Genomic DNA, 24,988 nt, shown 5'->3' with positions numbered 1-24,988 from the left:
CTGGCTCCCACCCAGCCCCTTGGGTCACTACCCACGCCCGAGTCACAGCTGCCTCCCCAGGAAAGGAAGCACGACACTGGTCATTGTTAGCTTGGTCAACACCTGGCAACCCCAAGGGCTGTTGACATCACGTCTACATAAACAGTGTGACTGTCCCTAGACCAAAGCAAGATCTGCTCACATACCTTCACAGAGGCGAGGTGGCACTGGTTTTGCTCACTCCTAAACCATTCTAATGAAATGACAGGGCTGAAAAGAAACGAAGCATTTCTTACCAAGCCGAGCTAAGCATATGGGGCAATTTCGGCCAAATTCCCATTACCAGGGAAGCCAGGGAGTCAGAATTACCAGGACTGAATGATCATGCACGCAACCATTCAACAAACCGTCTTGAGTGCCCGCTGTGTTCTGGGCTCCAGGAATAGAGCAGTTAATGACACGAGCTCGCAGGAAAGAAAGGAACCAGAAAAGAAGGAAACATTAGCCTGTCAGGTAACGATAAGTACTAAGGAGAAACAAAGAGGCTAGAACTTTTCCATATTTTATATTTTGGGGGGCACTGAGGGCAGCACCTGAATGAACAAATACCTTGCAATGAATGTTTTTAAGTTCTATTTCCCTTGTTCTCAGCTGCTCCTTGCTCTTTTTAAAATATTTTTTAAAAGTTTTATTTATTTACTTATTTGTTTGAGAGAGAGAGAGCACAAGCCGCAGGAGGAGCAGAGAGAGAGGGAGAGGATCTCACGCAGACTCCTTGCTGAGCGTGAAGCCCGACGCGGGGCTCAATCTCATGATCCCGAGACCATGACCTGAGTTGGACGCTTAACTGACTGAGCCACCCAGGCGCCCCCTCTTTTCCCTTCCTTTCATCAAATCATTTTTATCATTTGGCATTCCAGTAAAGAACTCTCCAATAAAACAAAATGAGCAAGAAGGAGCAGCTGACAAAATTTAAAAATCCAGGTGACTAACACACATATCATAGTCACCTTGCTCTTAATCAAAAGCATTCCAAATAGAACAGCAAGGAAGGGGGGTCAGGTGGGTGTCACTACCTTGGATGTCAATTATAGCTAACCTGGAACGTGAGGATTGCTTTTCTGGGGGGTCACTTATGTGGAGACCATTGTCTCAATAATGGGAACCATACCCTGACCGTTTATAATTATAACCTAAGATGGGCTCACTACCTACCCTGAGTCCGGGGGGACCTCCGAGGAAATTGCACACTAGCTTCTGTCAGTTGCTACACCGTATAATACAGAACAGGTCCCGATGCCCACTTTGAAAACGGCAGACTGTACATGAGAAATGTTTTCTGCTCGAAATTAGACTGGGCTTGGGCACCTGGGTGGCTCAGTCGTTAAGCGCTGCCTTCGGCTCAGGTCATGATCTCAGGGTCCTGGGATGGAGCCCCGCATCAGGCTCCCTGCTCCGCGGGAAGCCTGCTTCTCCCTCTCCCACTCCCTCTGCTTGTGTTCCCTCTCTCACTGTGTCACTCTCTGTCAAATAAATAAATAAAATCTTTTAAAAAAAAAGGAAATTAGATCGGGCTTTTTCCAAGAGTGTACGTTCCACAGAGGCCGATTTTGACTCATAAAGGCTGAAGTGCAGAAACGAAACAGCCCAGGGTTCGTGTTAATCACAGCAGAAATGTTCCTTCCATACAAAGGAAATCCGCGTCCCTTTGGAGGGGAGCAGGCCAGGCAGACGAGAAGACCTCGATTTAAGTGCTGGCGGCAGGACCCCAGGGAAAATGGGGGAAGCAGGGAAGCCCTTTCTCTGAGCCTGTTGCTGTTGCAACGATTTTCAAAAGTTGTGTGTTGACAGGACAGTTATTAAAACCGTGATTAAAAAAAAATATTAGAGATGGTGCTGTGAGAACAGGAGGCCCAGCCACACAGAAAAGGCGATCAAAGGGTGGCAGGACCCACCTACCGCCCCCAGAAAGAGCCCCGCCCCTTCTCAGAGCTCCCCACCCTAGTGTGAGGGCCAAAGTCAGCCTCCGCCTGGAGCCCTTCCTTCCCACCGCCCTAGGAATTCAGGAATTTCTTCTCGGCCAAATCAGCCCCATCAACAGGTGATTTTGCCCATCACTTCCTTTCTCTGCGTCTGGGTTTTTTCCTCTGTAAAAAGAGCAGGTTGTTGGCAGCTCCCATGAGTCAGGACCCATCCTGCCCTCTCGGTGCCAAGTACCCTCGCAGGCAGAGCTGAGGTCCCTGCCTCTCCAGGGCCAGTTTGCCCTACAGTCGTGGCAAGGTCAGGCCCCTCCTCGGAAGGTCGGTGAAGGCAGGTGACTGAGGACCGTCTTAATCTAGCCAAGTTTCTTTGCTCTGCCCTGAGGAGTCCCTGAACTTGCAGAATGGGCCACTGCCAAGGGCATCTAAAGTCCGGTGTATCCATCTCCTGTGGCCGCTGTAACACATTACCACATGCTGAGTGGTTTAAAACAACACTAGGGTATCCTCCTACAGTTCTGGTGGTCAGGGGTCCAAATTGAGACTCGCAAGGAGCAAATCAAGGTGTTGGCAGGGCTGGTTCCTGCTGGAGGCTCTTGGCCACTTCCATCTTCTAGAGGCTTCGGGGCTGCTTAGCTTGCGGCCGGCTCTCTCCAGCAGCCCTTCTGGTATCACATTACCTCGTCTGACTTTGACCCTCTGCCTTCCTCTCAGGAGGACCCTTTCCATTACATGAGGCGCACCCTGATATCCCAGAATAATCTCGCAATTTCAAAAGCCTTAACCACCTCTGCAAAGCCTTTTTGCCATATAAGGTAACACACTCATAGGTTCTGGGGGTTAGGGTGTGGACATCTTTGGGGGCTATCACATCCGATGTTCTCATTTTACCCCCTTCACAATATTTGCCATTTCTCCATATCATCTTTGAACTTTTCTTTGAATTGACTCCCCCCCGCCTTTTTTTTTAAAGTAGGCTCCACACCCAGTGTGGAGCCCAACACCGGGCTTGAACTCACGACCCTGAGATCAAGACCTGAGCCGAGATCAAGAGTCTGACGCTTAACCAACTGAGCCACCCAGGCGCCCCTGAATTGATTCACTTTAAAAAAAAAATAGACTTAAATCCTGCATTAGCCTCATCCTAAACAATCGTATCTATGAGCTCCTGGAATTGATCTCCAGCCCTATTTTCCCCAATATTCCATAAAATAAATCCATAACTATTACAATGGCAAGTGTCCAGGTCTGTACCATGTAACATCACTTTGCATGCCATCAGGAGTACCAAGGCCAGCCTTTGGGGGACAAAAATAGAATCCAGCCTGCTGGTTTTACCGAAGAGGATAATTTGGCCAAGAATGCACAGCTGCTAAGAGCAAAACTTCAGCTCCTCCTACAACGTCTTCCCCCGTCTCCACACTCCCTCATCGCAACTTGAGAGCATATCAGTTTCTCTTCATAGCATCCCTACATTGGCGATTCACATCATCTAGTGCTCAGGTCCCCTTCTGTTATGCTCAGGGATATTTTATATTTAGAAAGTGGCGTTTCTTATTGCTTCCCCTGTCGACCAGGACTCGTGCATCCCACTTATCTGTGTTAAACAGTCGCGTGTTTACTTGGCCCGCATCTGGACAGCGTCCAAGCCCCAGAGAAGAATGAACTGAAGAGGAAGGTCATTGGCCAGTGGTGACTTTGTACTGGGCTCCTTGCCATCTGTCCCCAGCTGCAGGCTGAGCTTTGGAAACCACTTTTGAGAAGACAGAGTTCTTTTCCATACACCCAGTGTGGGATGATATAATTATCCTCGTCTTATATAACAATCAGCATGCCATAAAAATAGCTTTCATTTATTGGATACTTAGTGTGGGTCAGGCCCTGTGATAAGTGCTTGCCAAACACCCATTCACGACAACTCTATGATGTAGCTCTTAGTGTCCCCACTTTACAGAGGAGAAAACCAAGTCTCAGAGAAGTCAAGCAGCTTGTCCAGATCACACGGCCGGGGTGACAAAGTCTGTGTTCATAGCGCCTTGGAAGACACGAGAGAACTTAGAAATCCACCTGAGATGAGGAAGGAGGGCGGGGATCCCAGAGAGGCTGAGCAACCTGCCTGAGGACACACAGTTGATGGTAGACTCAGGGACAGTTCATTCTTTCTGATTTTCTCACTTAAGCTAGTATTTCTGGGATGACTTCTTCGGACACCTGCCTGATCTGCTTCTGTTTTCTCCTCGTTACAAACATCCCTCCTCCCTGGTACTCTGGCCCTCCGTCCTTTTCACCCGGGGTTGAAAGCCGTGGAGGAATCTAAGGAGAACCCCAGAGTGATCTTTCTCCAACTCTTCCTCTAACCCACAGGGAAAAAAAAAAAAAAAAAAAAAAAGGAAAGTGCAGAAAATCTCTGTGAGTCTGCACTCACTGATTTGGAATTAGTCACAATTTAACCAGAAAAGGATTAAAGTTTGCCTTTTATCCTTTCCCCTCCCCCAAAAGAGAGATTGCTAAGCAGGTAACAGAGTGGAAACAAGGTTAGATGGGGTCATGATCCAAAGAGAAACTTGTTAATGAAGATTTTAACCCAAAAGAACCTAAATGTCCGTCAATAGGGTATTGACTAGATAAATGATTCTATAGCCACACAATGGCTACCACTAATAACTACCACGTTACCACTAATAATGATGTCATAAAACAATGTATAATAATACAAGGACAAATTATGATTAGTAAGTCAAAAGCATGAATACAATTCAAAATGACTCTTATTTTTATAAGTACATAACTATAGAAAAACTCCTGGAATTGATAGAAAAGGTGATTTATATTTTCTTTTTTGTGTTTATTTGTGTTTTCCAAATATGCTGCGGTGAACACAGATTACTTTCTCTTCTTTTTTTCTTTTTTTTTAAGTAGGCTCCACACCCAGCATGGAGCCCGACACGGGGCTTGAACTCATGACCCTGAGATCAAGACCTGAGCTGAGATCAAGAGTCGGACGCTTAACCAACTGAGCTACCCAGGCGCCCCTACAGATTATTTTCTTAATCCAAGGGAGGGAAAAATATCATTAAAAAATGTAGACATAGTCATCAAGATCCACTGTTTTCTGAAGCCTGAGACTGAATATACAAGAAAATAAGAGATCAACCCTATGCCTCTTTACAGAGCTGGCCATATATCGACAATGTAACAATTTTCCTGCCCCACTAGAAAAATGAGCAATGGGTATAAATAAGTGGTTTGCAGAAAAAACAAAAAATGGCCAATAAATATGCAGGAAGATATTCAGCCGTATTGTTATTAAGTTTTGAACATGGAAATTAAAATAAATGATAATGCTCAGTGCTGTTAAAAGTATGAGAAAGTCAATGCTCTTGTACAATGCTGGTCAGAGTGCAAATGTTATAACCATCTCAGTTACCACGATGGATTGAATACTTGTCTCTTCACTTCCTCTTGAAATGCCACAAAAAAGACGGGACAAAAATCCTAAAAGGGAGAAATCCATGAGGACAGAGTGCAGGAGAGAAGACAATGATGACACGAGGTGTCAACAGAATCTTGGAAAATGGGAGGTAGATTGGTGAGTGGTAGCTGATGGAGTGGATCAGAGAAGGCTGGAGACTCAATGCCAACCAGAAGCAAGCCTGCAGACGCGCTCAGGAATTGGAGGTGCCAGCTACATCAGAAGGCGGGGTGGGGCGGGGCTAAAAACCAGGAAGTTCTGTTGAAACTACGGTATGTTTACAAAGCATTTTAGAGGCTGACTTCACAGCCCAGGCGATGACAAGCTAAGCTATCTACCTCTCTACCACCCCAGCAGGAGGAGGATGTTTACTCTGGAGAAACTAAACCAGAAAAGCTCCAGACTAGGGCACACTGGGCCACACCAGAGGGCAAGGCTAAGTCACCATACTACAAAGAGAAGGGGGATGGAGGGAGGGCAGATCCTTCAAAGGCTGCGTATTGAATGGTGAGATCCTACCTTCCTTCCCCTGACAGCCTACCAGAATGCCTACAGCCTGACTTGTGCCCTCCAGGCAGAAGATCAGAGAGTTTTTCTCAACAGAACCCAACTGGCTCTAGAGAGGTCTCCCAACCACTTGGCCTGATCTGGATTATCTCACAGACAAGCCCAATAGCCAACAAGACCCTCCACCTGCCCCACACTCACACACACACAGAGCCTCCAATCAGCTTCCAGTTCCTTGATCATAAAAAATGAACATTCAACAAGAAGCCACCAAACATTTAAAAAGCCTCCCATGTAAAAGACAGAACAAAATCACACAAAAGAAATTCAGGAGTAGTAGGGACAATGGAGGAAGCAGAAGTAAACTGGAAAAAGAAAAACTTCAATATCTTCCAAGAAATAAACACATCACTACATCCATAAAACAAGAACATGGTGCTACAAAAAGGAGCAAGACAAGAACCTTTTTGTTTTTAATGAGGGTTAAATTAAAATATGCGGTTGAAAAAAAGATGGAAACTGAGAGATTATCTGATGTGTCTGATCCTATTGAGAGAAATTTAAAAGCCTTATTGGAGAGGAAACAGTGATATGTATGTGAAAACTAAGAAAATGAAAAACCGAGGCAACCATCAACTCCAGTGGGGAAAAAAATCAGATGAAAGGAAGGAAATAATATTAAAGTAGATAGCTCAGTGAACAATACTTACATAGTTATAGCATAACATATTTTTATTACATAAACATGAACACTGATTTAACCAAAATTTGTGATACAACCGTATCAGGAAGTTGGGGGAACATTAATATAAATAGGGTGATGTATCCTTACTTTTCATGGTAAGTCAATAGATAATGACTAAAATGGAAAAAAAAATAGCCATACAGTCACTTTAGAAACACCTAAAATAATTGAAAGTGTTTGTGTCTGGTAAGGAAAACCTGGAAGTGGAAAGATAGGATGGGGAATTGCTATTTTTCATTGCGTTGCCTTGTGTTGCTTTAATAAAAGTGGGTATGATATTTAAAATAAAAAGTATGACGTTTATTGGAGGAATTAAGACAAATGGACTAAGACTGTAAATACATGTATGACTTTCACCCAGCAGTAAACTTGTAAGGATTTATACTAAGGAAATAATAGGGCTAGTATGCAAAGATGGGTGTTCAACGATGTTTACTGGAGCATTGTTTGTTATTATACCAAATAAATTGGAAACAGCCTAAACACCCATCAGTAGGAGACTGGTTCTATAAATTCTAGTATGTCTACACACTGGAATACTACATAGCTGTTAACAAAGACAAAGTAAGGACACCCAGGTGGCTCAGTTGACGAAGCGTCTGCCTTCGGCTCAGGTCATGATCCCGGGGTTCTGGGATAGAGCCCTGCATCGGGCTCCCTGCTCGGCGGGGAGTCTGCTTCTCCCTCCCCCTGTGCCCCGCCTCCCACTTGTGCTCTTGCATTGCATGCACATGCACGCTCTCTCTCAAATAAATAAGTAAATAAAATCTTTAAAAAAAAAGAAGACAAGGTAGATATTTATAAATTAACCAGAGGCGATACTCAATTGTTATTATTAAGTGAAAAAAGGTTAAAGGACAGAGTTTGACATAAGAAATATTTACTTAAAAATCTAGTTAATTTCCAGATTATATAAAGAACTCCTACAACTCGACAACAACAACAGAAACAAACAACTTGATTGAAAAACGCGTGAAGGACTTGAATAGACATTTCTCAAACAAAGTATACAAATGGCCAATAAGCACATGGAATGATGTTCCACACCACTGATTACTGGGGAAATGTGACTCAAAACTGCAAGAAGATACCACTGCACACCTATTAGGGTGGCTACTATCAAAAACACACAAAAGGTAGCAAGTGTCGGCAAGAAGATGGGGAATTGGAACACTCTTGCACTACCGGTAGGGTTGTTAAATGACGCAGCCACCATATTTGAAGTAAGACAATTCCTCAAAAAATTAAAAATAGAACTGCCATATAATCATAGCAATTCCACGTGTGGGCATATTTCCCATAGGGTATCTACCAACATGCAAATGGGTTAACAGAATGTGGTCTAGTCATACAACAGAATCGTATTCAGCCTTAAAAAGGAAGGCAATTGTGACAATAGGGATGAACCTTGAGACCATTATGCTGAGTGAAATAAGCCAGTCATGAAAGGACAAATACTGTATGATTCCACGTGTATGAGGTGTCTAGAGTCATCAACTCAGAAACAGAAAGTAGAATGGTGGTTTCCAGAAGCTGGGGAAAAGGAGAGTGGGGACGTGGTATTTAGTGGGGACAGAGTTTCAGTTTTGCAAGACGATAAGAGTTCTGGAGATGGATGGTGATGATGGGTGTCCAACAATGTGAATGCACTCGATGCCGCTGAACTGTGGATCTAAAAATGGTAAATTTTATGTATATTTTACTGCAATACATGTTTTTAAAATTTTTTTGAAGTCTAGAAATCTATACGCCAAAGAGTCCATGGTAATCTTCGGGGATGGAATCATGCAAAAACTTTCACTTTCTCTGTATTATGGGGGTTTATATCAACTATCATACCAGGAAAAAAAAAAGGTCAAGTTCCACTTAAAAAATGAAATAAAAGTAACCTTCAATTCTGAAGGATACCATCTTACAGTTTACAAAACACTTTCATAATCACTGTCCTGCTTAAGCATCACAAAAAAATCCCACAAAATAGAGACCCTGTGCCACTTTGTAGATGAGAAAACAGGTTCGGGGGGAGTGACTTGACCATGAGTGAGACAAGGAGCCAGGACTCCTGGAAATCTCCTAACCTGGTAAGCTCATCGCTTATCAAGGGATGCGATGTTAAGCATCACGTGGAGATAAACCTGTCTGAACCCAAGAAACCCTCTCTGCGAGCCGGGAAAATGCTATCCAGGCAGCCCAGGGAACAGAAAGACAAATCAAGGCCATGGGATCTTAGGGAGATGGGGATAGACAATGTGGTTTTGGGAAGCCACCAAAGCAAATGTGTGGTGTCACCCCCACAGGGACATAACCAGCTTCACAAAACTGACCTCAGCCTTTGACAGTGCCCCCAGATCCATGGATGGATAGGGTCCTCAGACCACAGGGAGCCCCCCACTCAGGGGCGCCTCCAGCTGGCCCTCACCTGGCCCAGACCTTCTCCAGTCAGACCCCCCACCATCCCAATGTACCTGCTCCTGTGTCCCGAGCCTCACCGATCAGACCAACAGCAGCGGACACGGTTGCTGGCGCTGAACCAGCTGAAACCAAGCAGAAGTCAACAGGAAGTGTGAGGATCACCCCATGACAAAAGAGGTACAAGGACAGGAAGTGGGTTCAGCCACAAACGCTGGAGCCCATCATCTAGAAGTGAGGCAACCCGTGGAGCAACACTCACCTCGGTGGTGAGGAAGGGAAGAGAGAATTCGGGTCCTCGCTCCTCAGCCAGGCCTTCAAGGCTCCCCACTGTCACTATGTGCATATGCCCCCGTCCCTGTATTTGGAGGGGAAGGGCAAGAGCAAAGCCATCACTTACTGAGGGTAGGAGCTGCATAGAACCTGGCATAGCACATGAACTGAAGGCAGAGGGCCACCACCCACCCCTTTTATAGCTGGGAGACCTGGAACAAGCTGCTTGGGGTCTGAGTCTCCTTTTCCCCCTTGATGAAATGGAGGTGATACCAGTACCAGCCCCACAAGTCTGTGGATGCTTAAATGAGATAATGTGTGTAACTGGCTTCACACGGGTCCCATGAGTCCCTCCTCCCCTCTGCCTCTGCAAACTGGATCCACTCCTCAATCTTTTATCAGTCGGACCACTGTGGTCTGGAGACTTCCCCCTCCCCTGCCAAATGGTGGCTGCAGGGCCCCCCATCTACAAGAAGCACCGTTCCTAAGAACTGCTACTGAGACCCTGCACTGACCATTCCTTTCCCGTGGCGATGTTATCTCCCCAGGGTCACCCAGTGAGGGTGGAAGCTGCGTGGCTCTGTCTCTGTGTCCCCCGGGACGTTCAGCAGGGCACTGGTTAGTCCATAAATGTCCATGGGCCTTCGAGATGCTGTGAAAACACCACCCTATTTAAAGCACGCGGGTGAACTCGGGAGCCTGGGCTGAGGACCCCATAGCAGTGGGGGGAGGTTGTACGGGCTTTGGCAAAGCCTTGCATGAGGGCAGGGCCGGGCTGAAACTTGGCTCCTCTTAGCTTCGCTCACAACCCTCTAAGACCCCCAAAGATGTGAAATGTGGCAACAAGCCAAAGCTTGATGTGCCTGGGAGTCAAGCTCCTACCCACCCTCTCCATTTCCAGAAGGATCCCTGCTTAGCCTGCAGCAAGCTCAAATCTCCCTCAAAAGCAATCCTTGCGCTTGCCACCTGATCAGGAGACCTGCCCTCCTCCTGGCTCCCTGCCCTTACCTCCCTGACCTCCTCCTTTTCGGATGATGGCACCTTCTTCAAGATTGCTCCCTCCATGGGCGCCTGGGTGGCTCAGTCGTTGAGCGTCTGCCTTCGGCTCAGGTCGTAACCCCAGGGTCCTGGGATCGAGCCCCGCATCGGGCTCCCTGCTCAGCGGGAAGCCTGCTTCTCCCTCTCCCACTCCCCCTGCTTGTGTTCCTGCTCTATCTCTCTCTGTCAAATAAGTAAAATCTTAAAAAAAAAAAAAAGATTGCTCCCTCCAATTGACCATTCCCCCAGTTGCCCACCTAGCTGCTTCTTTTAGCGCACACCACGCCTTGTTGAGGCTTACTATGTGTCAGGTGCTGTATTAAATGTTTGACATAGGATAAACTGCTTTAACCTTCAAACCACTCTCTAAGGTAGAGGCTGTAACTCTTCTCATTTTTTTTAAGTTGTTATTTTTAATCTCTGCACACAATGTGGAGCTTGAACTCACAACCCCGAGATCAAGAGTTGCATGCTCTTCCTGCTGAGCCAGCCGGGCACTCCTCTTTCCGTTTTACAGATCAGGAAATGGAGACCCCAAGAGGCCGCACAGCTTGCCCAAGGTCACCAGGTAAGTGGACTCACACTCTTAACTTGTACTGCAGACATTTCAGCGAGAGTTTACTCCAGGAAGCCGTGAACTCTGAAGGCAGAGGCCTCTCCCCGCTCCCAATGGGACCTTACAGGCAGTGTGTTCTAGATGTGAAAACTACTGAGTGTGAGTCATCACCAGGGAGCTGGTTAGAAATGCAGAACCTCAGACCCCACCCAAGGCCTACTGAACCAGAACTTGTATTTTCACAAAAGAACCAGGTGATTGGTTTGCTCATCAAAGTTTTGGACCCACAGTGGTCCAAACTGAATTGAATAGATGGTGCTATATAGGCACCCACGGGGCTTTTGATCTTGGGGGTTTCACCTCTGGAGGAAGCACAGAGCCAAAAAGTTAGGGCTCAAGACTCCCCATGACTCACTTTCCACTTCCCAGGTGCTCAAGCCAGATCTCGGCCCCCTGCAAGTCTGGATGACAACGGCCCGTCTTTAGAGCGCCACCTGCTGGTTTTACTTAGATATGCATCGTACGTTTCTGCCCCAGGCATCCCCTCCGGAGAGCTGCAGTTCCCCCCCGGGGGCAGCTGGCTGAGCTGTCTCTCTGGGATTCTCTGAGTTCTAGCCAGCCTGGTTTATTCACTAGTCACTAGTCACTATTCACTAGTCACTAGTCACTATTCCTGTCACTGGTTCAGGTAACTCCTCACTCTATACATGATAATAATGCAGTACCCCATGTTTGATCAACCCCTTGACCTTCTCAATTCAGTTCAGTTCAATAGACATTTCTTGAGCTCCTACTGGGTGCAAAGCATAAGACTTCAACGGAGCATTCCTCTTCTCACATCAGAACAAGTGGTCAAAGCAGGTGCTTCGTGTTCCAACCAAGGCATCAAGATTGATTGATTGATTGATTGATTGATTTTTTTTTTTTTTTTTTTTTAGAGCCGAAAGGTCTCACATTTATTACTGAACCAACCTACTGGTGCAGAGGCATAGTCAGAGAAAAATCATTTCCATGATAAGACAAGTCTATGGCCAGGTAGGAAGGATGTTTACAGAATGATAGAACACATGATCTTCGTGCAGATTAATTAAATATGTGTGCCAATTAAGTGTGTCATCTCATGATGTGTGACGCCTTATAGACCCAGCTTGGTTCTTCTCCAGTGCCTCCTCTTGGAGTTGTACCTGATCTTATTACCAGTTTTCAACCGAATCCACTGGGGAATGGGACGATTCTGCTTTTGTTTCTTGGCCAGGAATCGCTTGATTCTGAAAGTCTTGTGAGAAGACATGGTGAGCAGCAGCCAGCCACGCAGAGCAGGATGGCGGCAAAAAAGAGCCAAGGCATCAAGATTTAAAACTGATCCCTACCAGAAAGTATTTACAACATTCACACGCACATATTTCTATTTCCCTATGTTTATATCCATCTAAAAGCAAGAAGAAAAGGAAAGCATCCAGCTAGAAAACTGGGTAAAAGATATAGATGAGGTCATAGCAGAAGAAATACAAATAGGGGCATTTTTAAGAAATGTCCCTATTTTAAACCCTTCTTACATCTTTTTTTTTTTTAAGTTTATTTGGTTATTTAAGTAACCTCTACACCCAACGTGGGGCTCGAACTCATGAACCCTAGATCAAGAGTTGCACGTTCTTCCAACTGAGCCAGCCAGGCATCCCAGGCTTTTCTTACATCCTTTTAAATTTGATTTTTAAAGTTATTCTCTTTTCCCCATTAGTTTCATAATTATACATTCTTTTACTATTCTTTTAATGGTTATCAAGAAATCATGTGCATCTTTGAATTATTAATCCACAATAACAGGTACTTTTCCCACTCCCCAGGTAACTCCGGAATCTTACAACTTAACTCCATCTATCCCCCACCTGCCTTATGGTTATTATTACCAAGCATTTTAATGTTTCACATATTTTTAAACTTCTAAGATTTTTTTTATTTTTTAATTTTTTTTATTTTATTTGTTTGAGAGAAAGAGAGAGAGAGAGCATGAGAGGGGGTAGGGTCAGAGGGAGAAGCAGGCTCCCTGCTGAGCAGGGAGCCCAATGCGGGACTCATCCCGGGACTCCAGGATCACGACCTGAGCCGAAGGCAGTCGCTTAACCACCTGAGACACCCAGGCGCCCTAAACTTCTAAGATATTTTTTTCCATACAGTCAATATTCATGTATTTTTCCTACACGTTTGTCTCTTGTCATTCATTCATTCCTTCATTCTCTGCTCCCATTAGGATAATTTTCATTCTGCCTAAGGAGTGTCCTTTAGTATTTTTTATTGCAGTTCTCTTGGCAGTGAATTCTGTTTTCATTTGTAAAACTCTTTGTTCCACCTTCATTTTTGAATATTTTTCTCTATATAAAATTCTAGTTTGGCATGTGTTTTCCTTCGGTTATTTAAAGATTGTAGGGCACCTGGGTGGCTCAGTTGGTTAGGCGACTGCCTTCAGCTCAGGTCGTGATTCTGGAGTCCTGGGGTCGAGTCTCGGATCGGGCCTCCTGCTCAGCAGAGAGTCTGCTTCTCCCTCTGACCCTCCCCCCTCTCATGTGCTCTCTCTCCGTCTTTCATTCTCGCTCTCTCAAATAAATAAATTAATTAATTAAAAAAAAAAGATTGCAACAGGTAGCCTTGACTTCCACCGTCTCCTGGATCCCGCCACTTACCTTGCAAATGAGCTGTTGATATTGTTAATGCTCCCCTAAAAGTAATGTGTCTTTTTCTCTCAGCGAATTTTTAAAAATTCTCTTTGTCTTTGGTTTTCAGAAGTTTTACTACAATGTGCCTATGTGGGGATTTTTTGTATCCGTTTTGCTTGAGATATGTCATCTGTTGAACTTGTGATTTAATGCCTTTCATGAATATCATAGAATTTGTAATCACTAACTCTTCAACTATTGCTTCTGAACCGGTCACTCGCTCTCCTTTACTTGACTGACTCCAATTAAATGTATTTGGATCTTTACACCACATTCCATATTCTCTGATGCCCTTTTCTTACTTTCCATCCTTTTCCCCCCACGCCATGCTTCAGATTGTCTATTTTCTACAGACCTGTCTTTCAGTTTACAAATCCTCTCTTCTGTTTTATCTAAGCTGCTGTTAAACTCATCTAGAGTTTTGTTGTTGTTTTTTTTTTTTAATTTCAGTAATTGTATTTTCCAGTTTTAGAATTTCCATTTGGTTCTCTTTAAAAATTGTTTCTAGGGGTAAGGGGCTGGGCAAAACGGGTGAAGGGGGTGGGAGGCCAGCCTTCCAGTTATGGAGTGAATAAGTCAAGAGAATAAAAAACATAACATAGGGACTATATAGTCAATGACATTGCAATAGTATTGTATGGTAACAGGTGGTAGCTACACTGGTGAGTAGCATAACACTTAGAGAAATTGAGTCATTATGTTATACACCTGAAATTAATATAGCATTGTGTGTCAACTATACGAAAAAAATTGGGGGCACCTGGGTGGTTCAGTCGGTCGAGTGTCTGACTTTTGATTTCGGCTCAGGTCATGGTCTCAGGGTCATGAGATTGAGCCCCACACTGGGCACTGCACTGAGCATGGAGACTGCTTGGGAATCTCTCTGTCCCTTTCCCTCTGCCTCCCTCCCTCTCAAAATAAATTAATTAAGTAAGGAAAACATGGGAAACAAAAACCTTAAAAATTTTTTTAACTATTTCTAGTTAACCTTCTACTTTCTTGAATACATCAGAGTCCATGTACAATAATACTAATATCTTTTTCTCCTTTGGCTCTGCTTCTATCATCTTTTTTTTTTTTCTCATGGTTTTTGTTTATATAGTCTTGTCTTCTAGTTTATCTGTTAGTTTTTGTTAAATGCTGGATGCTGGGTAGAATGAAAAATTGCAAAGGCTCTGAATGATGTATTTTTCCAAAAGATATGTAAATTTCTGGCTGGCCTTTTTTCAGGCAGTTAGAGTAGGGTCAAATCATTTGATCCGATCAGGATTGAGACTTCCAGGCTTTATATGGACCGGTCAATGTCTGAATTGTCCTTACTCCTGGCTTATAGCCCTGCAGGTGTCTCAGCTGAAACCCCAGGGTGTCAACCAAATTCTTCTTTCTTGGCAGATCTTGAACTCCAATTTTTGAGCACTGTGATAATGCCAAGAGTTTAGGCCGCCATTTTCTGCTCAGCCACTATGCCTCCCAAGCAAATCAGCAAATTCCTTATGGAATTTCTCTAAGAAAAGCAGTAAAGGGGCGCCTGAGTGGCTCAGTTGTTGAGCGTCTGCTTTCGGCTCAGGTCATGATCCCAGCATTCTGGGACTGAGCCCCGCATCAGGCTCCCTGCTCCGCGGGGAAGCCTGCTTCTCCTGCTCCCACTCCTCTGCTTATGTTCCCTCTCTTGCTGTATCTCTCTCTGTCAAATAAATAAATAAAAATCTTAAAAAAAAAAAAAAGCAGTAAAGAAGATGCCTCTCACCTCAAAGTGTTTTCTTTCTCTACAGAATCCTCGTTACTTAAGTTCCGCCCACATTGGTTACTCTCTGAAGCCTTAAAACAATTGTGTGTGTGAATGTGGGTGGGTGTGGGGGCTTATGCATGTGATCTAATTTTTGCATTGTTCTCTAAAGGAATTCTGGTCTGATACAAGTCAGCCTGTCTTGACCAGAAGCTAAAGTCAACTAGTACACGTTTTTTAAAGGATAATTCAGGGGCACTGGGGTGGTTTAGTCAGTTGAGCACCCGACTCTTGATCTTGGCTCAGGTCTTGATCCCAGGGTCGTGGGTTCAGGGCTCCATGCTCGGCATGAAGCCTACTTAAAAAAAAAAAAAAAAAAAAAAAAGAATAATTCGGACTATTTTGTGGAAAAGAGACCATGGGGGGGTTAGGTGAGGGAGGGGAGGCAGGAAGGAAAATGAAGAGGCTATATTGCAGTGTTCCAAACAAGTTACTGATAGTGTCTTGAGGTAGGATATTGACAGTGATCACAGAGAGGTGGAAGATTTCAAGATTTTTCTTTTTTTGGGAAAGATAAAGTTATAGTAGGCAAGACAAGGTGAGTGAGGGTGACAAGGCAATTCTATATGCTGCTGGAGGGAGTCTAAACTGGTACAACATTTATGAAAGGAAATTTGACAATATTTATCACAAGTATTTAAAATTATATTATACTTTGACTCATCAATTCCATTTCAAATAATCATTTTAAGGAAGCAACACCAAGATTTTGCAATCAAAACACTTCCTGGGGCACCCGGGTGGCTCAGTCTGTTGAGCGACCACTCCTGGTTTCAGCTCAGGTCATGATCTTAGGGTGGTAGGATTGAGCCCTGCTGATGGGCTCCACAATCACTGGGGAGTCTGCTTCCCCATTCCCTCTCCCTCCACCCCATCCCTGCTCAACACACACTCTCTCTCAAATAAATAAATCTTTAAAAGAAAAATCACACTTCCTGCAGAAATTTTTTATAATGGGGGAAATTGAAAACAACTTAGATATAGATTAGATACCTATTAGATAGTAGATTAAATAAATGACTACATCTATTAAAGATGAGGGCGTAGGGGCCCCTGGGTGGCCCAGTCAGTTAAGCACCCAACTCTTGATTTTGTCTCAGGTCTTGATCTCAGGGTGGTGAGTTCAAGCCCCACCTCATGCTCCACCCTGGGTGTGGAGTTTGCTTAAGATTCTCCCTCTCCCTCTGCCCATCTACTCTCCTCCCTCCCGCTCTTAAAAAAAAAAAAAAATGAGGGCACAAAAGACTGTTTATTGGGGACCACAAGATAACAACTGAAAAAAATCAGGTCCTAAAAGTATACCATACGATCCCACTTACCTTATGAGAATCATCTAATACATAATTATTTTAACATCACCATATATGGTAAAGATATTATATACAAATAGGCTGGAAGAACAAACACCAAAATATTTATGGGGAGCTACCTGGAGAGGTGGTGTAGAGCTTATGTTTTTCTCCTTCGTGTGCGCTTTTATGGATTTTCTACATTTTTCCCCCCAATGGTAGTTTTTTTGTTGTTTTTTTATAATCAGAAAAAACATAAATTTTTTTCACTCCCGACTCTGTCCCTGAGTCTGGCCCTACCCTTCTCAAGCCCTGAGGACTCTCAACTGTCAGGGAGGCTTTTCAGTTCTGGGATAAAGAGCGAAGGCTCAGTAAATCCTCCATCAAAGCGTCCTTTCGAGTTCTCTTTCTCTTGCGCACAGCCGCAGGAAGTGGGGAGAGGTTTCTCTTCCACTTAGGGCCCTGAGATCAGACCTCCCGGCCGCTTCCTTAGGCGCCCTTCCCGCACCTGTCCCAGAGCGCCTGCGCACCTGGGGTCGGGGACCCGCAAGGCGACGGTGTGAGTTTCACGCCCGCGAGAGGCAAGGGGGCGGGAGCGTTCGCAGACCTGGTGAGCGGCAGGTGCACAGCCCCGCGCAGGCGCAGCGGGCTTGGGCATGCCTCCCAGCTTTCCTGCTCGCCTCGCCCGCTGCCGCACCCCTGCTTCTCCTCCGCCGCCCGCACCCAGCATCCCGCGCCCCTGTCCTTGCCAGTTTCATCCTCACGTCCCAGCTAGGTGTGTCCTTCTTTCAGGATTCTTTTAGTTTTATCCTACTCAGTGGCTTCTGTGACTTCCGGGCCAAAGGGCTCTCAAGCATTTAAACCCAGCCTTGGGCTCAGCCTGAGGTGGCCTCTTTCCTGTTCTGAGATCCCAGGCCACCATCCCTCATTCCCGTGTCCCAGCTCAGGGCGTCTAGGTCTGTGTGCACGACTTCAGGCGGTATACAAGGAGAACCTTGTGGCGTTTTTTGTTTTTTTGTTTTTTGTTTTTTCCCACTCAACAGTAGGTATTAAATGTGCTGTTTCTTAAAACTATGATTAGGGGCGCCTGGCTGGCTCAGTCGGTGGAGCGTGCAACTCTTGATGTCCGGGTCATGAGTTTAAGCCCCATGCTGGGTGTAGAAGTTACTTTAAAAAAAAAAACTTTTTTTTAAAGATTTTATTTATGTATTTGAGAGAGAGAATGAGAGAGAGAGAGAGAGAGCGAGCATGAGAGGGGGTTGGGTCAGAGGGAGAAGCAGACTCCCCGCCGAGCAGGGAGCCCAATGCGGGACTCGATCCCGGGACTCCAGGATCATGACCTGAGCCGAAGGCAGTCGCTTAACCAACTGAGCCACCCAGGCGCCCTAAAAAAAAAAAATTTCCAAAAAAAAGGATAATTAGGGTATCAGAAGTGTGATTTCACAGGTATGGGTGCTTAGGAGGCAAGAGTCAATATTTAAGTTGAAAATGTGATTCTATTTCTTTTTTCAAGACAAATCAAGTAAAGGGTGGTATATGGGGCACTTTGATCTGGCAAAATATAACTGAAGACAGACAGCTAGGTAGTGAGGCCTTCCTCCCTCATCCCCAGACCATCTTCCCTCCCTTTCCCAGACTCACCTCCTGCAGAACCTACTTGAGACCATGCTTTTTCAAAGACAACATTGGCGAACAGTGGCTGAAGTAAGGCTCTGACCCCTGGCGGCAGGCCCATTCACCTGTCTCCAGCCAGATGGGAGGTTCTCAGCCCATTATGACTTTGAGGAGGGAACTTTCATGTGGATTCCAAAGGAGTGTCGAGCAAAAACTGGAATGACCATGTTTCCCGAACTTGCCTGGCACACCGCCCCACCCCCCAGCCCCACCCCCCTGAGCTAGGCTTGTGAAGGTAGATTTGTTCTATTTAACAAACGTTGATTTATTGGGCTCGAAGGATACCAGGCCCCTGGGCTACAGAGATGAGCTAGCACCCCCTCCTTTAGGGTCTTAAAAGAGAGAGATGCAGGTGAGAGCAGCAGGTGATGAAGTAGAAAGACGTTCATATGGTAAAGGGGAAAAAAGCATGAAAAAGATCACAGAGCCCCAAAAGCCTTCAAGGGATCTGAACTGAAAGCCACTTTGTGGCCACACTGCATGGTGTGAGACAGCCGGGGGGAGGGCAATGAGGGCCTTGTGGGCTGGCCGAGTGCGGGCTTTGCACGGAGGGCAGTGAGGAGCCACGGAAGTCCTCAGAGGGAGGCATGGGGAGAGACCTGTGAAAACACTCGGTGCCTGCTGCATACCATGGTGCAGTTGGGCTAAGGGGGCTGAGGGCCGAGCAGGGAGCTGGGAATGCAAAGCAGCCCTTATTCCGCCTACCAAGCCTGGTGACCTGGCAGGGCTGCCTTCAACCGGACAAGGGGCATCTTTGTTTTCTGTTCAAAGGCCTGAGGTTTTGCCTGTGCTACCAGCACCCCGAGGCTATGTAATAAATGGGGAGAGCCCAAGGGGGTGGGACCAAGGGAACAGGGAAGACGGAGATTTCAGAGGCCTGGGCAGCCTTGCGGGGAGGGAGTGAGCACAGGAAACGTACAGGAGCATGAACAAACTGAAACCCCAAAGCAGGTCCCAGAGCTGGCTGGCACGAAGCAGGGCCAGGGCCCAACAACTGCACGGGGGTGAGGAGGCCATCAGGGCTGCACCCCATTCTGGGTCCTCCCCTGGCTGCAAGGTGGGGGGTGTGGCCTTACCGAGAAGCCCCATGTGGCTGAACTCTGTTCGCTGGTGCGGGGGAGGGGAGCAGGGCATCTTCAGGGATCACTAAAGCCTTGGTCTCTGCGTGGGCTTCCCTGGGGACCAGAGGCTCCTCTGCTCTATACTTTTGGGGTTCTCTGCCCTCCTTGGCTAGGCTTTCCCATCTGTCCACATTCCCCAGGCCAGTCAAGATGCTGATGGGTGGAGGGGCACCTGGGTGGCTCAGATGGTTAAGCGTCTGCCTTCGGCTCAGGTCATGATCCCAGGGTCCTGGGATCGAGCCTCACATCAGGTTCCTGGCTCAGCGGGGAGCCTGCTTCTCCCTCTCCTTCTGCCTCTCTCCCTGCTCATGCTCTCTCTCCCTCTCTGTATCTCTGTGTCTCAAGTGAATAAATGAAATCTTAAAAAAAAAGAAAGAAAATATTGTGCTCTTTATAAAAAAAAAAAGATGCTGATGGGTGGAGGCAGAGCAGAGGAGGGTCAAAGATCCTGTACACACACACACACACACACACACACACACACACACACACCCTCAAGAAAGGCAAGGAGATTCCCACCTCCTGGCCCACGGGCATCATTCAGTTGCAACCACCATGAGCATGCACAGGGGCCCAGCCCGCTGGCCCCTCATCCTCCACCCTGCCCCAGCCTCACCCAGAGCCAGGACGGAGCGAGCCTCCACTGCCAGACTATGGACATTCAGCACAAAGACCTCCTGTCTCCTCACCAAACGCAGCCCTCGGTGTCTCTGATCAGGCCCTGGTCAGTGATCCAGGTGTGCCCACCGAGCATGTGCAGCGGAGGACGACCATTGTCAGGTGTCTTTCCTCCGATGGCAGTGCTAGAAAGACCAAGAGCCTCTGCCCTAGCACAGGTTGGTCTTCACCTTAATCACCTTCTTCCTTCCCCTCCCCCACCTGCTCCACCCTCCAAGGCCTCGGGGCGCAGCCTGCAGTTTCTGGCTCCAAGTTTGCTCCATCCCTTTTGGCCTTCAATATTTTTGGGTGACTCACTTTTACTTTTCTTAGTAAAGTGTCGGCCCCGGCATAAGGTACTGAATGGCAGGAGTGACCCCATCCTCCTAGGGTGGCCCCTGCTTCACGCCCCTCACCCCGTCCCCACAATGGGTGGAGAGAAGGTGGTAGCAGAGAGCATGGGGCGTCCCTGCTGCTGGACACCCGGGGTCTCTCCAGGGGAGCAAGAGAGCCAGGACCTGCGGGATTCCCACTTCCCTGGGGATGCTACAGAGGGATGATGGGGACAGAGGATCACCTCTGTCGAAAAGAGCCACCTCTGCTTCCGGTCCTCCTCCACCCAGCCTGCACGAAGGAGCACATCTCCAAGCTGCCCAGGACCCCAGCCATCTCCCAGGCCAGAGGGTCCCAGTCATTCCTCAGGGAAATTGCTAAACACTTGGATTCCAAAAACACACTGTACATGTATGATTGTGGACATGTAGATTCAAGTAAGATGTAGATTCAAGTAAGACAGGCACCATGCAGAAGTGTGTGCACCCTGCCCTAGCTTTTGGCAAAAAAAAAAAAAAAAAGTGGGGAAGGGATACAAAGCAATTTCTGTATTTGCTTGTGTAGATATAAAGATAAAGAAAATGCACAAGAATAACCACTAATGACAGGGCTTATCTCTTCTTCTAAGAACTGTGGTAAAACAGGGCGCCTGGGTGGCTCAGTCGTTAAGCATCTGCCTTCGGCTCCGGTCATGATCCCAGGGCTCTGGGATCGAGCCCTACATCGGGCTCCCTGCTTGACAGAGAGCCTGCTTCTCCCTCTGCCTGTCTGCCTACTTGTGTGCTCTCTCTCTCTCTTTGTCAAATAAATAAATAAAATCTTTTAAAAAAAAAAAAGAATTGCAGTAAAAGCAATACGACATAAAATGTACCATCTTAACCATTTCTGAGGGGCATTCAGCACGTTCACACTGTCCTGCAGCCGCCACCACTGTCCGTCTCCAGAACATTTTTCTTCTTCCCAAACTGAAGCTCTGGACGCACTAAGAAATGACACTCCATTCCCCCTCCTCTAGTCCCTGGCCACCACCATTCTACTTGGTCTCTGTGCATCCGACGATCCTAGGAAATTCAGATAAACGGAATCCTACAGTAGTTGTCCTTTGGTGACTGGCTTCGCTCAGCATCGTGTCCTCAAGATTGATCCACGTGGGAGTGTGTGTCAGAATGTCCTTCTTGTTGAAGGCTGAGTAATATTGCGTTACATGCACATACCACGTTGGGTTTATCCACTCACCTGCTGGTGGACACGGGTTGCTTTCACCTTCCGGCTCTTGTGAACTATGAACACGGGTGTGCAAATATCTGTTTGAGTCCCTGCTTTTGATTGCTTTGAGTATAGACCCACAAGTGGGATTGCTGGATCCTATGGTAAGTCTACATTTAATTTTTTTAGAAACCATCATAATGTTTTCCATAGTGGCTGCACCACTTTACGTTCCAGCCAGCAGTGCAAAAAGGTTTGAATCTCTCCACATTCTCACCAACACTGGTTATTTTCTGGGTTTTTTGTTTTGTTTTGTTTTTTTATAACAGCCAGCCTACTGGGTATGAGTTAATGGTTACCTTTTGGGATACACAGAAAATGGGCAGACAGGAAAGGAAAAAGGAGGGTAGGTAATCTCTACTGCAGGACTTTTAACACTTTTCCTTTTTTTTAAATTTTTTAAAGATGTATTTATTTATTCTAGAGAGACAGAGAGAGAGCATGAGAGAGCAAGCGGGGGTGGGGGATGGGCAGAAGGAGAGAAACTTCAAGCAGACTCCCCACTGAGCATGGTGCCTAAGTCAGGGCTCCATCCCACGACCCATGAGATCATGACCTGAGCCGAAATCAAGAGTTGGACACTTAACCAACTGAACCGCCCAGGTGCCCCTACACTTTTTCATTTTTTTAAAGATTTATTTATTCATTTTTTTAGGGGGGGAGGGGCAGGCAGGGAGCATCTTCAAGCAGACTCCCCGCTGAGCACAGAGCCTGACTCAGGGCTTGATCCCATGACCCATGAGACTATGACCTGAGCTGAAACCAAGAGTCAGAGACACTTTAACCGACTGAGCCACACAGGCTCAGTCATGAGATGAGTGGCTGGTCCAGGACGGAAGGTCTCCAATACCAGAATCACCTGGGGAACTGATTAAAGACACGGATTCCGAGGCCCTGCCTCGGAACGTAGCAGGTTTTTATTTTATTTTATTTTTTAAAAAGATTTTATTTATTTGTCAGAGAGAGAGAGAGAGCACAAGCAGGGGGAGCTGCAGGCAGAGGGAGAAGCAGGCTCCACAGTCAGCGAGGAGCCCGACGTGGGACTCATTCCAGGGCCCTAGGATCGTGACCTGAGCCAAAGGCAGACATTTAACCGACTGAGCCACCCAGGCGTCCCCCCCCCAACATTTTTAAAATCATCTGAACGTATTACTTATTCAAGAAATTAGTTTTTCCAGCATTTATTATGATAATTTCCAACCGTACAGCAAATTTCAAAGAATTTTACAGAGAACCCATACATGCAATACTCAGGTCCCACCATTAACAGGCACTATCCTTACATTCTATCTATCTACTCATTGATCCATCCAATTAAAAAATTAATATAGACTATAGTTTCCTAGGCCCCTCTCAAGACCTGCTACGTTCCGAGGTCATAAATATCTGTACATTCAAAGTAATCTTCAAAGCCAAGTTTCATGGCAGGGGTCAGTGGAAGAGATTTGGGGGCCTTGGGAACTAAACGTTACCTCAGGGTCACATCACATTAGTCTAAAGACAGCCCAGCCTGGATCAGTCCCCTTCCTCAGGGACACCCAGGGCGTGGAGGAGGAGTATTTGAGTCTCCTTTTCAGGAACTCCCAAAAGCCCTAGGCAGAGTCAGGAGCCAAGCTACTGAATGGCCCTTTGAAGTGCTGATGGAGAGAAATTTAGGGAGCCCTCTGAGACTGGAGTTGCAGAATGAACAATATAGAATGCCCAGTGAAATTTGAGTTTTAGATAAAGAACGAATAATTTTTTAGTATAAGTAAAGATCCAGGGTGCCTGGGTGGCTCAGATGGTTAAGCGTCTGCCTTCAGCTCAGGTCATGATCCTGGAGTCCTGGGATCGAGTCCCGCATCGGGCTCCCTGCTCCTCAGGAGCCTGCTTCTCCCTCTGCCTCTCTCTCTCTCTGTCTCTCATGAATAAATAAATAAAAATCTTTAAAAAAAAAAAAAAGTAAAGATCCACATACTGGACTGAGCATACTTATACTTGAAGAAGTATTTATTTATCTGAAATACAAATCTCCCCCGGGGAAGTCCACATTTCTATTTGCTAAATCCAGGCCTGCCTGGAACGTCCCCCCTTCAGCTCCTGGGGAAAGAACATGAGAGACTGTCATGACAGTTGGCACTCAGCCACGCCCATGTCCCTGGGAGAGGTGGCCGGGTGCACCGCCTTGGCTGCCCTCCCCAGCCAGCCTCAGGGTGCCCGTGGAGCCAGGCCATGATGGGACAGGTCAAGGAGGGGCCATCCTGGGGCACCCTACTGAGTCACACTCATGCCTGACTGTGCCTTAGATCCAGGAAGCTCCTTTTTTTTTTTTTTTTTTCCCAGAAGAAAGGCAACTTCTTGAGAACTGGCCCTCCAGTCCTGAGAAAACTGGGAGGGAATCCCTCAAATGGTTTCCCATTGTCCCTCTGCCAACCCCCTCTCTGTTCCTGCCTTATTCTTGATTATCTTTCTCAGATCACAGAACAAGCACACAGGGGCGCCTGGGTGGCTCAGTCAGTGAAGCGTCTGCCTTCGGCTCATGTCACGATCTCAGGGTCCTGGGATCGAGTCCCGCGTCAGGCTCTCTGCTCGGCAGGGAGCCTGCTTCTCCCTCTCCCTCTGCCCCTCCCCCCACTCGTGTAGGCTCTCTCTCTGTCTCTCACATAAATAAATAAAATCTAAAAAAAAAAAAAAAAGAAGGGCGCCTGGGTGGCTCAGTTGGTTAAGCGACTGCCTTCGGCTCAGGTCATGATCCCGGAGTCCTGGAATCGAGTCCCATATCAGGCTCCCGGCTCAGCGGGGAGCCTGCTTCTCCTTCTGACCCTCTCCCCTCTTATGCTGTTTCTCTCTCGCTCACTCTCTGATAAATAAATAAATAAAATCTTTAAAAAAAATAAAAAAAAAGAAGCACACATCCAGAGTGAAAATTCAAATGTCACAGAAACGTGTAAGTTAGAAAATCCCTCCAGAGATAGTTACTATCAAGTTTAATGTGTCTTATTCCCAGATTTTTCTCCATAAAGAATTGTATAATTTCCATAAATAGAACCATATTTTACAGACTGTTTGGAAACTTACCCCTATTTCCCATGATGTCAGGGATTTCTTTCCAGGCAGGTTTGTGTTTCCAGTTCGTTGGTTTTACTCTGCCTCATTCTTTATCTCCCTGGGGTTTGGTCTTTGGGAGCTTTGAGCCCCTTTGAGTGTTTGATGG

The 24,988-nt window shown here is 46.4% G+C and overlaps 1 protein-coding gene across 1 annotated transcript; it reads right to left on the bottom strand.

Annotated features, from left to right (window-relative positions):
- Positions 1-12,093: 12,093 nt before the first annotated feature.
- Positions 12,094-12,249, bottom strand: LOC113908059 (60S ribosomal protein L39-like). Its single transcript, XM_035724744.1, has one exon. The coding sequence runs from the start codon at positions 12,247-12,249 to the stop codon at positions 12,094-12,096; it is 156 nt and encodes a 51-aa protein (XP_035580637.1).
- Positions 12,250-24,988: the final 12,739 nt, after the last annotated feature.

This window comes from Zalophus californianus, chromosome 16 (genome assembly GCF_009762305.2).
Source record: "Zalophus californianus isolate mZalCal1 chromosome 16, mZalCal1.pri.v2, whole genome shotgun sequence".
NCBI classification, from domain to species: Eukaryota; Metazoa; Chordata; class Mammalia; order Carnivora; family Otariidae; genus Zalophus; species Zalophus californianus.
This window is presented reverse-complemented; position numbering and strand designations above follow the sequence as displayed.